This window comes from Chiloscyllium plagiosum, unplaced genomic scaffold, assembly GCF_037043375.1.
Source record: "Chiloscyllium plagiosum isolate Xiang-an unplaced genomic scaffold, Cpla_swu_hap1 HiC_scaffold_20, whole genome shotgun sequence".
NCBI classification, from domain to species: Eukaryota; Metazoa; Chordata; class Chondrichthyes; order Orectolobiformes; family Hemiscylliidae; genus Chiloscyllium; species Chiloscyllium plagiosum.
The window spans coordinates 61,971,859-61,985,205 of NW_028270158.1; the positions used below are offsets into that span (position 1 = coordinate 61,971,859).

The window sequence follows — 13,347 nt, forward strand, 5'->3', positions numbered from 1 at the left end:
GGTATGCCACTATGCATCCGGTTAGAAATAGAATCTACAATGTGGAAGGAGGCCATTCGGCCCGCCAAGTCCTCAACAACCCTCCGAAGAGCAGCTCACCCAGACTCATCCCATCCCATCGCCCTGCACTTCCCATGGCTAACCCACCCAGCCTGCACATCCCTGGACACTATGGGCAATTTAGCATGGCTAACACACCTAACCTGCGCATCTTTAGATTTGCTAATTAGCTATTTTTTGTTCCGAACCCCCCTTTCATCTTAACAAATAAACAGACAGTTTGCAGCATGACTGTTTATAACTGTTACCAACAACAAACACCTTTCTGGGACTCTGGGAGGACTCAGTAGTATTTTCATGCAGTTGAGGAGTGTAAAAATGACAGCCAAGACACAATTTCAAGATTCCCAAACCCCTTTCCCTGAGTTCCTGATTTTTAACAATGCTCTTTGAGAGTGTGGGCTAATACAGGTTGTGAGCCCAACTCCCAACTTGGCAGGCTCCATTAGTGTTACACATCTCCTATTCCTCTATAACTTCCATGGAACCGGAATAGCTTTTAAAGGAGTTGTGACTTGCCGCACCTCAAAATCTTACTGTGGATGAGGGAATCGTTTGAAAATGAAGTTCTTACTTCTATTCTCTATCATCCCATCATGTCCAGATAAACTATACCTTCTACCTCCTTCATTTTGCACCCTCCGTTGCCCATTTATCCACTGTATGGAACCAATGCACCCATAGTGATGATAAGATGTGTAAATTTAAAAAATACAGTTATTCATTCATAAAATACACCTTTACTAAAAAAAAAACTCTTTTCGTTATAGACCAATCAAAGTATCAGTTATTCAGACACTTTAAAGTTTTGATAGTGGAAACCACAAGCACTTATAACTTCATTTATCTTGTTTAAGTAAATATTATGTGATTGATGGAAGAGCTTAGAGATCCAGATATCAATCAAGCAAAGCTTCCTATCAGATCTGTCTCTTACCAGTCATGAGATAATGCTGAATACTGCTTACTAATATTGACTTAGAAATTTCACTTGCAATATAAGGTACAGTACCCTGTTCTGAGTTAGTCATTAATACAATCACAGTTAATTATGATAATAGCTCTCCTCATATTTAGGTGGTTCAGGTGTTATCAATACAGAGTTGATAAAGCATAGCACAGGAAAAGCACAGCAGGTCAGGTAGCATCCGAGGAGCAGGAGAGTTGACATTTTGGGCAGGACCCTCCTTCAGTCCTGAAGAAAGGTCCTGCCTGAAGCGTTGACACTCCTGCTCCTCGGATGCTACCTGACCTGCTGTGCTTTTCCAGTGCTATGCTTTATCAACTCTGATTTCTCCATCTGCAGTGCTCACTTACTCCTGTAATCAATACAGAGCGATTTATCATTAAGTGCCAAAACTCTTACAGCTGGCGGTATTCTTGCTTTCGAGTCAGCAATACTGTCTCCTCGCGTGGAAGTATTTAAGATTTTATTTATAATAACAGATTCAGTTCCAATGTGTTGCATGTAAAGTTGTAGATTGTGCAGAAAAAACATTTAAAAGGCCTCTTGATGGGTATGTGAATACGAAGGGTTTAGAAGGGCATGAGCCAAATGCTGGCAAATGGGACTGGGTCAGATCTGGATATCTGGTTGGCATGGGTGAGTTGGATCGAAGGGTCTGTTTCCATGCTGTGTGACTCTATGACCCTAAGAAAGAACAGTTTGTACTTGATTCGAACTATCTTCTCCTGATGAAGGGCCAAAATGTTGATTCTCCTGCTCCTCAGATGCTGCCTAACCTGCTGTGCTTTTCCAGCAACACAGTGTCAACTCACAAAGGTCCCAACCTGAATGACCAGCTAATCTGATGATGGTGGAATTGTTTGGGAGAGAAACAATGGCAAGATCTCATTTGAATAGGAAAATTCAACTTCTAACTGGCATCCAGTCACCTGAATCAGTTGATTATGCCTCATTTGATGGACAATAGCTCTAGAAAAAGCATTAATTTCTTAATTCCACATCAATGTGTTAACTTGAATTTGGAATGTAGGCTCCTAGTACGGAGCTCAAGTCTCGATCTTTTGACTCCGTGGCCAATGTGCTCTCAACTGTTACAAAAAGTAAAAAGTTCACAACAAAATATTACGAAGTGTGCGAACCTTCACCATTTGTGTATTTAAATAGGTCCCTCTCAGAGCCAAGCAAGCGGGACATTTGGTTCCGGGCCAGCAATGAATTGTTGATGCGAACTCTTTCACATGAGTGCCAGATATTGTGATTTAATAACTAATATTTGTCCAGTTTTTTTTTTTGTTTTGCTTTGTTTAGTTGAGCCAACAGCAATATTCAACTTTTCAGCTAAAGCTGATGCTTAGGGACGTGGAGCTCTCCAGTTGACAAAGTCATGATCCAACAGCATGATCCAGCATTTTTAAATAATGCACTTTTTCTCTCTATTTTCACTTGATATTCCTGCTGTCTACTGTAAATTTTCACTTATGTCAATTTTCACTTCACAGCTGCCGCAAGAGGATTGAGCAGTCCCGTCCTGGACATTGGCTATGTACAAAAAATTTGGTTTCTTTAAAAAAAAAATGGCGAAAACCTGATTGTGTTGACATTGTCCACATGTGTAGTAGCACTCCTGACTTAGGAAATGAGTATCTGTAAATTTTGTCCTATTTGTCGTTCCCCTCATTCGGTTAACTTACACCTATAGGAAAAGCTTTCTCAATGTTTCGTCTGCACACTTACATCTTCTAAGTGCAAAATGTGATGAAGAAGCCAGTGTTAAAAGATCACAGCTTTTTGTAAAGTGGAGGTTTGGGTTGTGAAGCCTCTTTTTCCGGTTAACATACAGATCTCCATGATACTGCTCGACAATGGTGCCTGCGAGGCTGCGTACTCAGCCTCCTGCTATACTCCTTATACACTCAAGCCTGTGTGCCCAAATTCTGCCCCAATTCCACTTACAAGCTGTCGACGACACCATCGTTGTAGGTCAGATCTCAAACAGCAACGAGACAAAATACAGGAAGGAGATTGAGTGCTTAGCAGCACGATGTAAAGACAACAATCTCTCCAATGTCAGCAAAACGAAGAAGGTGGTCATTGACTTCAGAAAGTGGAGTGGAGGGCATGCTCCTGTCTGCATCAATAGTGCTGAGATGGAGATGGTCGATAGAGTCAAGTTCCTGGGGGTGATCGTCGCCAACAATCTGTCCCGGTTCACCCACGTGGACGTGATGGTCAAGAAAGCACAGCAACGCCTCAGCATCCTCTGGAGGCTAAGGAAATTCGGCATGTCCACAAAGACACTTCCCAATTTTTCTGGATGCACCATAGAAAGCATCCTAATCTGGGTGTGTCACAGCACGCTATGGCAACTGCTCTTCCCAAGCTTGAGAGAAACCGCAGAGTCATGAACACAGCCCAGTCCATCATGCAAACCAGCCTTCCATCCACTAACTCAATCTGTACTTGCCGCTACCTCAGGAAAGCAGCTAACGTAATCAAAAACCCCTCCCACCCTGTCCTGTCAGGCAGAAGATGTAAAAATTTGAATACACATACAAACAGATTCAAGAGCAGCTTCTTCCCCTCTGTAATCAAGACTTTTGAACTGCCCTCTCAAGTGTAATGTTGATCTCTCTGCACCTTCTTTGTAGCTGTAACGCTATATTATGCACTCTGTTCCGCTACCCTGAATCACTTTTGTACAATCTGCCCGTATAAGCACGCAAATCAACAGTTTTCACTGTGTCTCAGTACATGTGGCAACAATAAATCAAATCAAGTCAAATCAGTTCGGATGTCCTCTCCATGGAAGCAGATCTCCAGTAATGTGATTGCAGTGGCTGAGTCCCTTAGATTCGGTGTAAAGGGCATTTGCTGGTATATGTGGGAAAGGGAATGGTTTAATAATGATTAACTCTTACACTACCATCCATTGAGGTATAAAGCTCTTGACTCATCTACAAGTCGTCATTTCAAGCACTGTCCACCAGCATTATACTTTTACGCTGTTTATCTGTGGCCAAGCTGTGGTTTTATCAAGATGGAAAGTGCAGATCAATGATGGATAATCCAAGGTCAAAACCTTTTTCTGCAATTCCTGGGGTTTCTTGCAGCAGAGGCCAGCCCTATCCTTAGATCTGTCTGTCCTTTGGGCACAAGCTTGTGGACAAAGCAGTGTTCTCATCTGCTGGCTAGAGAGCCACACTGACCTAGGAAGGCAAGGCCTACTATATCAGGCATTGGTGAGGCCACTGGTGGGTCTTTGCCTGCAATTATGACCTTGGGGGCCCCGGCTGCCAAGCAGCCGACATGGCTGTTGTTGAGGTGTGTGTGTGTGTGCGTGCATGCGCGCGCGGTGTGATCAATTGTCACATGGAGGGAGGGGTCGGGTTGTCAGAACCAATGACAGAGGGCTGAATGGCGGCATTTTGCCCCTTTCCCATCGTCCATACTGGTGCTAAGTTACTTTCCAACTAACATGTGGAGCAAGATTCAACCAAGAGCACACAAACAAGACTATCTTTTTCAATTTAGGAAACCAGTTTCAAAAGGAACCCCTCAAAGCTGCAGTCCAGCTGGATTGTAATGAGCAAAGTCTGTCCCAATGATGAAAGCCTGGATGTGCAGGCTCTCGTGAGCAGTTTTGATCTTTTAAACAAGGCTAATATATACTGACTTGGCTCCAAATTATTCTTGACAGATTTGGGCAACTTGTGATTCCAGCGCATTTATCTTTGATAGAAACTTTTGTGATTGTTGACTTTCGCCTGTATGACCTTCACAATGACACGGGACCTCTCACAAATTGAGGAAATCAAAAAAAACTTTAAATGTGAGGGAATTTTCAGGTGATGTGGAGTGAGAAGATTGAATATCCTTGCACCAGGGTATATTTCAGAGGCACAGATTGTAAGAGATCACTACGCATTGTATCTGTACTATTCTATGCTGCAGCATCCCAGGAATCCTATTCGTCAAAATGTTTCTACCTCTCCTTCTTAAATTCTTCATTACACTTTCCAACAACAGATACTTCAAATAGTCACTGTGCAAAATATTCCATTCTCCCATAGCTCTCTGATTATAGATATTATTAACAATCTCTCTCTTCACTCTTTCTGTGATAAACCCAAATTTTGTCACTGGCTTATTTCAGAAGAAATATTCACTATTTACTGTTGAAACCTTACCTTGACTTGTAAACATTATTTCTGTCTTGTATCTACCTTTATTCTGGGGAGACTATCGAAGCATTTTAAGTCTCTATTGAACTATAGTTTTGCCTTAATGCCATTATGATCACTAGGTTTTATAAGCTCATTATATTTTAAATGGTCTTGTTTAATTCAAGGCTAGAATCAGCCTCGAGATTAATGGTTGTTATGGGCACACAGGCCCAGGTCAAAATATTTAATTGCCATGTAACCCAAACTCTCTTCAGAGATGGTCTTCAATCAACTCCACTGAAACGTGTTAGCTCTCCAGGCAGGGTTGGGGTTGGGGTAGAATTGGGTGAGATGTTTGGTTATACCCATCTAGACATCAAGACCATCTCGCTGGATCTTGTTCACTTTTCCCAAGCAGTGCGGTGAGATTCCCACTAGGGATCAATGAGGTCCCAGTTGTGACTTATTATTGCTTGTTAAGTGCCTTGTTAACACCCTAACTCAACCAGGACTGCGATCTGACCAAACTCGCAATTGGGAAAAGTCACCATGGAAACCAGAGCAAGTTCTTGGCAGGTGCCACTCAATGCTTGCTCTTAACTGCTTCCATGTTGAACATTGGACACCAGCATCTCCGGCTGCTCCATGGGCACTAACATTGGCATCAGACGTGTGCCAGTCTTTGTGAACTCTTATGGCACTCTTCTGCTTCACTTGAAGGATGTTTCTGCCCTGCAATGCTGTAACTTGGGCTGCATGGTAACTCCCATTTTAACACAGCAGCAACGATGCTGTATGCTCAGGGCCACACCCCTAGCTCATGGACCACACAAGGCTGAGGATTTGAGTGTCTGAGTAAGGATGACTTGCTGCAGTTATACAGGGCCTTTGATGAGGCCACACCTTGAGTATTGTGTGCAGTTTTGGTCTCCTAGTCCGAGGAAGGAAATTGTTCCTGATGAGGGAGTCCAGCGAAGGTTCACCACACTGATTCCCAGGATGGCAGGACTGACATATGAGGAAAGACTGGATCCACTGGGCTTGTACTCACTGGAATTTACAACAATGCAGGGAGGTCTCATTGAAACATATAAAATCCTGATGGGATTAGACAGGCTAGATGGGAGCGGAATGTTCCCAACGTTGGGCAAGTCTAGAACTAGGAGTCACAGTCTAAGAATAAAGGGTAAGCCATTCAGGACAGAGATGAGAAAGAGTGTCTTCACTGAGTTGTGAACCTGTGGAGCAAGTTCATTGGATATATTCAAGAGGGAACTGGACATGGCCCTTGTGGCTAAAGGGATCAAGGGGTATGGAGAGAAAGTGAGAATGGAATGCTGAGATTGCATGATCAGCCTTGATCATATTGAACGGTGGTGCAGGCTTGAAGGACCGAATGGCCTATTCCTGCACCTATTTTCTGTGAATCTAAGAATCTACCTCCAGGCTCCTCACTCACTGTCATAGCACTCACTCACTCTGCACATACCTAGTTGCTTACAGCATCCTGTCTTGCCTTAGCTTTTAGCACGTTGCCCCCACAGCCAGAGATACCAGGCTGACTGTACTGCTGTCTCGCTGTGCTGTTTAGTGCAGGCACAAAGTCAGGAAGCTTGTCACGGTTATATCAGCAGGTGTCAGACCAGAACAGGAGGATAGCCTTGAAGAACTGAAACGCCAATTAATGAGGTGTGTTTGGTAAGATGTGGCAAGGACTCTTACCCAGTGTTGTGGCCAGTATCACTCCTTCAAATGTGACGACTCACTCTTAGTCAAAAAAAATCTATAAGATCCAGCCCGTGATGCTACTAGCAGGAACATGGCTGTCTGTACATTACCTACTGCATGTTGATGTTCCCAGGTACATTTTGTATCTGTACCTTTCCAGGTTTTCTCCCAAATTATTCGATATTCGAATTTTACCAAAGAAAACTTGACAGGTATCTGAATACACAGCCTGTAAGGAGAAATGAATAATTTAAATTAGCATTAAGTAAAGCTGCCTCTGCTAGGAAAAACCATGAAGCCATCATACTATGTCGTGTCTGTTTTCATTAGATTTTTGTTGTTTGTCAAAGCTTATAAAACCATAAAATGTACCATGAACCTGAACTCCAATTCTAGAAAATGCAGGTGCACTTACTAATGGTGAATGTCTTTTCAAAAAGTGGTGTCAATGGTCTTTGTAATTGTGGAGTATAATTTACAAATTAGAATTCCAATCAGAGCCCTGCGACTGGGACACAGATTGGAAGTTTAGGCATAGAGACCAGTGTACCCTGTGCAGTGGGCTGGACTCAGTAGATATGACCTTAGGCCCTGCCGACCGGCTGGAGATTGATCAGGAATCCCATACCAACTCTTTAGGAAAATGTCCTTTCAGGTCCTTAACTGGACAGTATTGGCCTTCCTTGGGATTGAACCACTGCCCTTGATGGTCTGAAACAGTTCAGAGTGCTGGAGAAACTCAACAGGTCCAGAAGCATCTCTGAAAGAGAGAGAGAGACAAAATGCATGTTTTGAGTCCAGTACGACTCTTCCTTAGAACTGAAGGAGGCTGGTAAAAGATGGGACAGATGTACAGGAGGAGCAAGTGGAACAGATGGCACGGAGGCCACAGGCAAGTGATGAGAGGTGCTGCTCACAGAATGTTGGTCACTGTGAAGAGGAGGGGAGAGAATTGCACAGCAAGAGGGATGGCTTTCATTGGGCCTACTTTCAGATGGCAGATCCCTCAGGCAGGACTAAATGCCTATGAATGTGAGAATACACACTAACCCTACCTGCCCAGTCTGAGAATCCGCTTCCTGCATGGCAAGGCCCCCTGCCCACCACAAGGCCCCTGCCAACGGTGGCAAGTGAGGGCCCTTATATAGAGGCATACAGCATGGAAATAGGCCCTTCGGCCCAACTCGTCCATGTTGACCAGGTTTCCTAAACTGAACTTGTTCCATTTGCCTGTGTTTACCCCATATCCCTCTAAACCTTTCCTATCCATATACCTGTCCAATTGTTATTTAAACGTTGTAATTATACCTGCATTCAAGAGCTACTTTGGCAGCTTGTTCCATACACGCACCACCCTCTGCGTGAGAAAGTTGCTCCTCATGTCCCTTTTAAATCTTTCCACTCTCACCTTAAACCTATGCCCTCTAGTTTTGAATTCCCCTACTCTGGGGGGAAAAAAGACCTTGGCTATTCACCTTATCTATAACACTCATGATTTTACAAACCACTATAAGGTCACCCCTCAGTCTCTGACGCTGCAGTGAAAAAGTCCCAGCCTATTCATCCTCCCCGGTAAACTCAAACCCTCCCATCTCAGTAGCCTCCTTGTAAATCTATTTTGCACCCTTTCCAGTTTAATAGTTTCCTTCTTGTAGTAGGGTGACCAGAATTGTACACTGTACTCCAAAGGTGGCTTTACCATGTCCCGTACAGCTGTAACATCCCAACTTCTTACTCGGTGTTCTAACCAATGAAGGCATGTGTGACACCCTACCTGTCTGTGATGCCCACTTTTATGGAACTATGTACCCCCACAGCCTTTGGTCTCTCTGTTCAACAACACACCCCAGGGCCCTACCATTACCTGGGCATTAATTTGCCCACTTCATGTCCTCATTTGGCAGTGGGAAGGGGAGGCCTTCTGCAGGTAGAGCTGGAAATGGATCCCACACTCCACTACCCTCCTGCCTAATTAAGTGCACCCCCACCTACCACCTCTCAGACATTCACAGCACCAAGTTGACACTGTAAGAGACAGTTGCTGATTTTTTTTAATCATCCTACGTTTGCATTCCTTCCAATCTGTAATTTTCTCTTGAATTAACTGCTAATTCCTTTTAGACATTCCCAGTTGTGGGAGACTACATAAACGGTTGCCTCAACAGGTAAAGCACCCTGTCAGAGACGAAGATTTATGCTGGGATACTCTCTTGAGCAACTAGTTCAAGCGCAGTCCAGATTTAATTGATTCTGCCTTGGTTTGCAGCGGTGCGTGGTTTGAGAATGATACATTGTCGAAGTATTTTTCCAGCACTCATGTTAATTCTGATAATGACTATGAAGTGATGTGATCTCTGGATCACGCAGGTGTCTGGTGAACTGATATTATGCTTTCCCCTTTATCAGGCAGCCTCTGGTGGACACCCTACCAGCCTGTGGAACTGAAGCGTGTGTCAGTTTCATAACAGAGATTGTTCTGTCGAAAGAGCTGGATACAGATCGGACAGACACCTTTCTGTGGTCTTTGGCGTTCATTCCTGAACCAACGATACCAATGATTGCTGCAGTTACTGTGAGCACTTTCCCTTTTATTTAACCAGTTGTAAAGCAAGTTGCATTTTTATTGTTACGTTTTGCATCTGTGTAAGTGGAAAACTAACTACCAGCGTACAATAGATGATGGACATAATGTGCATTACCTGGAAAAGCAAAAGAGGTTAATCGCTTGCTGTTTAATTCCATATTAAATAACTAGTTGGGAATGTGACTGATGTTGAGAAAGATAAGCGCAGAACAAAAGCATCAGCTATTCTGTAAAATATTCTAATATCAAGAGCTTACGTATCTAACAAGGAATTAAAGAGACAAAAACAAATTGCTGGAAAAGCTCAGCAGGTCTGACTGCATCCCTGGAGAGAAATTAGAGTTAATGTTTCAGGTCCAGTGACACCACTTCAGAACTGATTGAGGTTAGGAAAAAGTTAATTTTTATGCAGAAGCTAGGGGAGGCGGGGAGGGTGTAAGAGGTAAACGATAGGTGGGGATAGAGCCCAAAGAGAGAACAGGTAGACAGACGAAGGAGTCGATAATGGTCAGCCTGGGAGAATGAATAAGAACAAACAACCTTTGGCCCTCCAAGCTTGTGCCAACATATTTTGCCCTTTCACACAGTAACTGACTTCATTTACAGGATCTGGATCCCTGTATTTCCTTCCAGTTCGTGTATTTGTCCAGGTGCTTCTTGAGTGCTGCTATTGTGTCTGCTTCCACCACCTCCTCTGGCAACGTGTTCCAGGCACTGACTACACTTTGTGTGAAAAACGTGACCTGCACATCTCTTTTAAACTCCAATCTCTTCTCCACCCCCGCCCCCCCCCCCCAATCCCCTTGAATCTGTGTCCCCTAGAATCTGTGTCCCCTAGTAATTGACCCCTCCACCCTGAGAAAAGGCCTTATACTTTCCACTCTATCCATGCCATTCACAATCTTTTAAACTTCTATCCAGTTGCCCCCCAACCTCCTGCATTCCAGTCAAAACAAACCCAGCCTATCCAACCTTTCTTCATAGCTAAAATCCCTCATACCAGGCAACCTCCTGGCAAATCTTTTCTGTACCCTCTCCAAAGCATCCACATCCTTCTGATCATGTGGTGACCAGAACTGTATGCAGTATCCAAGTGTGGTCTAACTAAAGTTCTATAAAGCTGTAGCCCAACTTGTCTATCCTTATACTCAATGTTCCTTCCAATGAAGGTAAGCATGCCACAGACCTTTTTTACTACCATATCTACCTGTGATGCCACCTTTAGTGATCTGGAGACCTGCACACTCAGATCCCTTTGCATATCAATACTCCTAAGGATTCTGCCATTCACTGTACAATTTCCATCTGTACTTGACCTTCCAAAATGCATCAGCTCACATTTGTCTGGATTAAACACAGCAACATAGAAGATAGCAGCAGGAGGAGACCATTCGGCCCTTAGAGCATGCTATGCCATTCAGCACAATCATGGCGGGTTATCCAACACAATAGCCTAATCCTGTTTTCTCCCCATAATCCTTGGTCTCATTCACCCCAAATGCTATATCTAACTGCCTCTTGAATACATTAAATGTTTTGGCATCAACTATTTCCTGAGGTAATGAATTCCAAAGGCCTACCCCTCTCTTGGTGAAGAAATGTCTCCTCATCTCCATCCTAAATGGTCCGCCCCTAATCCTCAGACTGTGACCCCTGGTTCTGGACACACCCATCATTGGGAACATCCTCGGTCCATCTACCCTGCCGAGTCCTGTTAGAATTTTAAGTCTACATGAGATCCCCTCCTCACTCGTCTGAATTTCAGTGAAAACAAACCGAACTTAGTCCATCTCCTCTCTTACATCAGAACCGTCATCCCTGGAATCAGCCTGGGAAACCTTCGCTGCACTCCCTTGAGAGCAAGAGTATCCTTCCTCAGAAAAGGAGACCAAAATTGCACACAGTATTCTAGGTGTGGCCTCACCAAGGCCCTGTATAACTACAACAACACATCCTTGCTCCTGTACTCAAACCCTCTCGCAATGAAGGCCAACATACCATTTGCCTCCTTTACTGCCTGCTGCACCTGGATACCTATCTTCAGTGACTGGTGCACAAGGACAAGCATGTCCCGCTGCGCATTCCCCTCTCCCAATTTACAGCCATTTGCGTAGTAATCTGTTTTCTTGTTTTTGCTTCCAAAGTGAATAACCTCCCTTTTATCCAAATTATACTGCATCTGCCATTGATTTGTCCATTTAGCCAACCTATCCTGAACATGCTGAAACATCTCTGTATCCTTGTCACAGTTTGCACTCCCACACAACTTGATGTCATCTGCAAACTTTGAGATGCTACATCTTGCAAATCATGTAAATCATTAATATATATTGTGATTAAACTCCATCTGTCATTTTTTCTTCCCGCGCCTAATGGGGGCCATTAGTGGCTAACACTGGGTTGTGTGTAATCGCAGACCATGTGATAACATGGGAAAAAGTGAGGACTGCAGATGTTGGAGATCAGAGTCAATAGACTCTCCTACTGGGCTGCTGCCTGACCGGCTGTGCTTTTCCAGCTCCACACTTTTTGACTCATGGTAACGAAGCCTGATGTGTGGGGCAGTTAGGGTAAGGACATGGGAGAAGGTGCCTCATGCCCTAAAATTGTTGAATTCAGTGTTGAGTCCAGAAAGCTGTAGAGTTCCCAAGCAGAAAAGCACCTCGTTTTCCACTTGAAAACTTTATAGCCGCTCAGCTCAATATCAAGTTGAATAATTTTGGGGCTTGAGGTGCTTTTCCACAGTTTGAATACCCAGGCACATTTGGGATTAGTGTTGGGTTCAGACAAACTCCATTTTCACCTGCAACTTGTGGTCACCGATTTTTATGGTGGAGGTGTAAATGTTCTTGAAGGACAGAATGTTTTCTTTGAATATCATGGTTAGAAATTTTGATATTGCTCGCCCTTTCAAAACGGAAAAGGCCACAGCTGTCAGTCAGACTTTTAAAGTAAGTGGTGGAGGACTTGATTGACATGCCATCTGGTTTAGCTTAGAAAAAATCATTACTATCTGTTCTTGTGGTTTTGAGGAATGTTATTGTTGCTATTTCCCAAAGATGATCATTATAACTGAAGTCATTATCTGTGCTTATCTGAGTTTCAAATGTCCCAAAAGTAAAAGAGGGGTGAGGAGGGCTGAATTGAAATTCTGTTTGACAGATTAAAGAGATTAATAAAGGATTAGCTGTTTGGGGTATGGTTATTGAATAGAAGTTTGTTTTTATATGACAGGATTTAAAATCTTTGAATTTAATGATTTGCTTATATTGAAGCAATATCAATTTATTAGATTGTTACAAGTTTATTGCTCTTTTTATCTCCTTTTTGCTCCTGAAACTGCCAGAGGTGGATACTGGGTGAGTGGCTATTGAGGAGTTGTGATGGATGTGACATGTCATGGTGGTACCCAATGGAGATATGAATTGGCCTGGAGAGGGAATGGAGGAGGTATGGGGAATGGGTGGGGCTTATGAGGGCGTGAATGTTAAAGAGTCTCTTTTAAAACAACTAGGTCAAAGTCCCTGAGTAACCGGGTGGAGATGGTTTTTTTTAATTATTCGTTAATAGGATGAGGATGCCTCTGGCTAAGCCACCAATTATTGCCTATCCCTAATTGCCCAGAGGACAGTTTAAGACATGGTCACATTGCTGTGGGTCTGGAGTCACGTGTAGGGCAGAACAGGTAAGGATTACAGTTTCCTTCCCTAAAGGACATTAGCGAACCAGATGGTTTCATGGTTACCATTAGATTTTTAATTCCGGATTTTTATTTTGTTGAATTCAGTTCAATGGTGGGATTCGAACCCAGGTGCCTAAAACATTACCTGGGTCTACTGGATTAA

General features: G+C 43.5%; 1 protein-coding gene across 2 annotated transcripts in view; it reads left to right on the top strand.

Moving 5' to 3' along the window:
• The window catches only part of apoltp (apolipoprotein lipid transfer particle homolog), a 394,813-nt gene that overhangs the window by 54,468 nt on the left and 326,998 nt on the right, over positions 1-13,347 (top strand). For both annotated transcript variants that reach the window (XM_043711128.2, XM_087998023.1), the window contains exon 10: positions 9,325-9,490. In XM_043711128.2, coding sequence (XP_043567063.2) covers positions 9,325-9,490 — 166 coding nt within the window. The remainder of the gene's footprint in view (positions 1-9,324; positions 9,491-13,347) is intronic.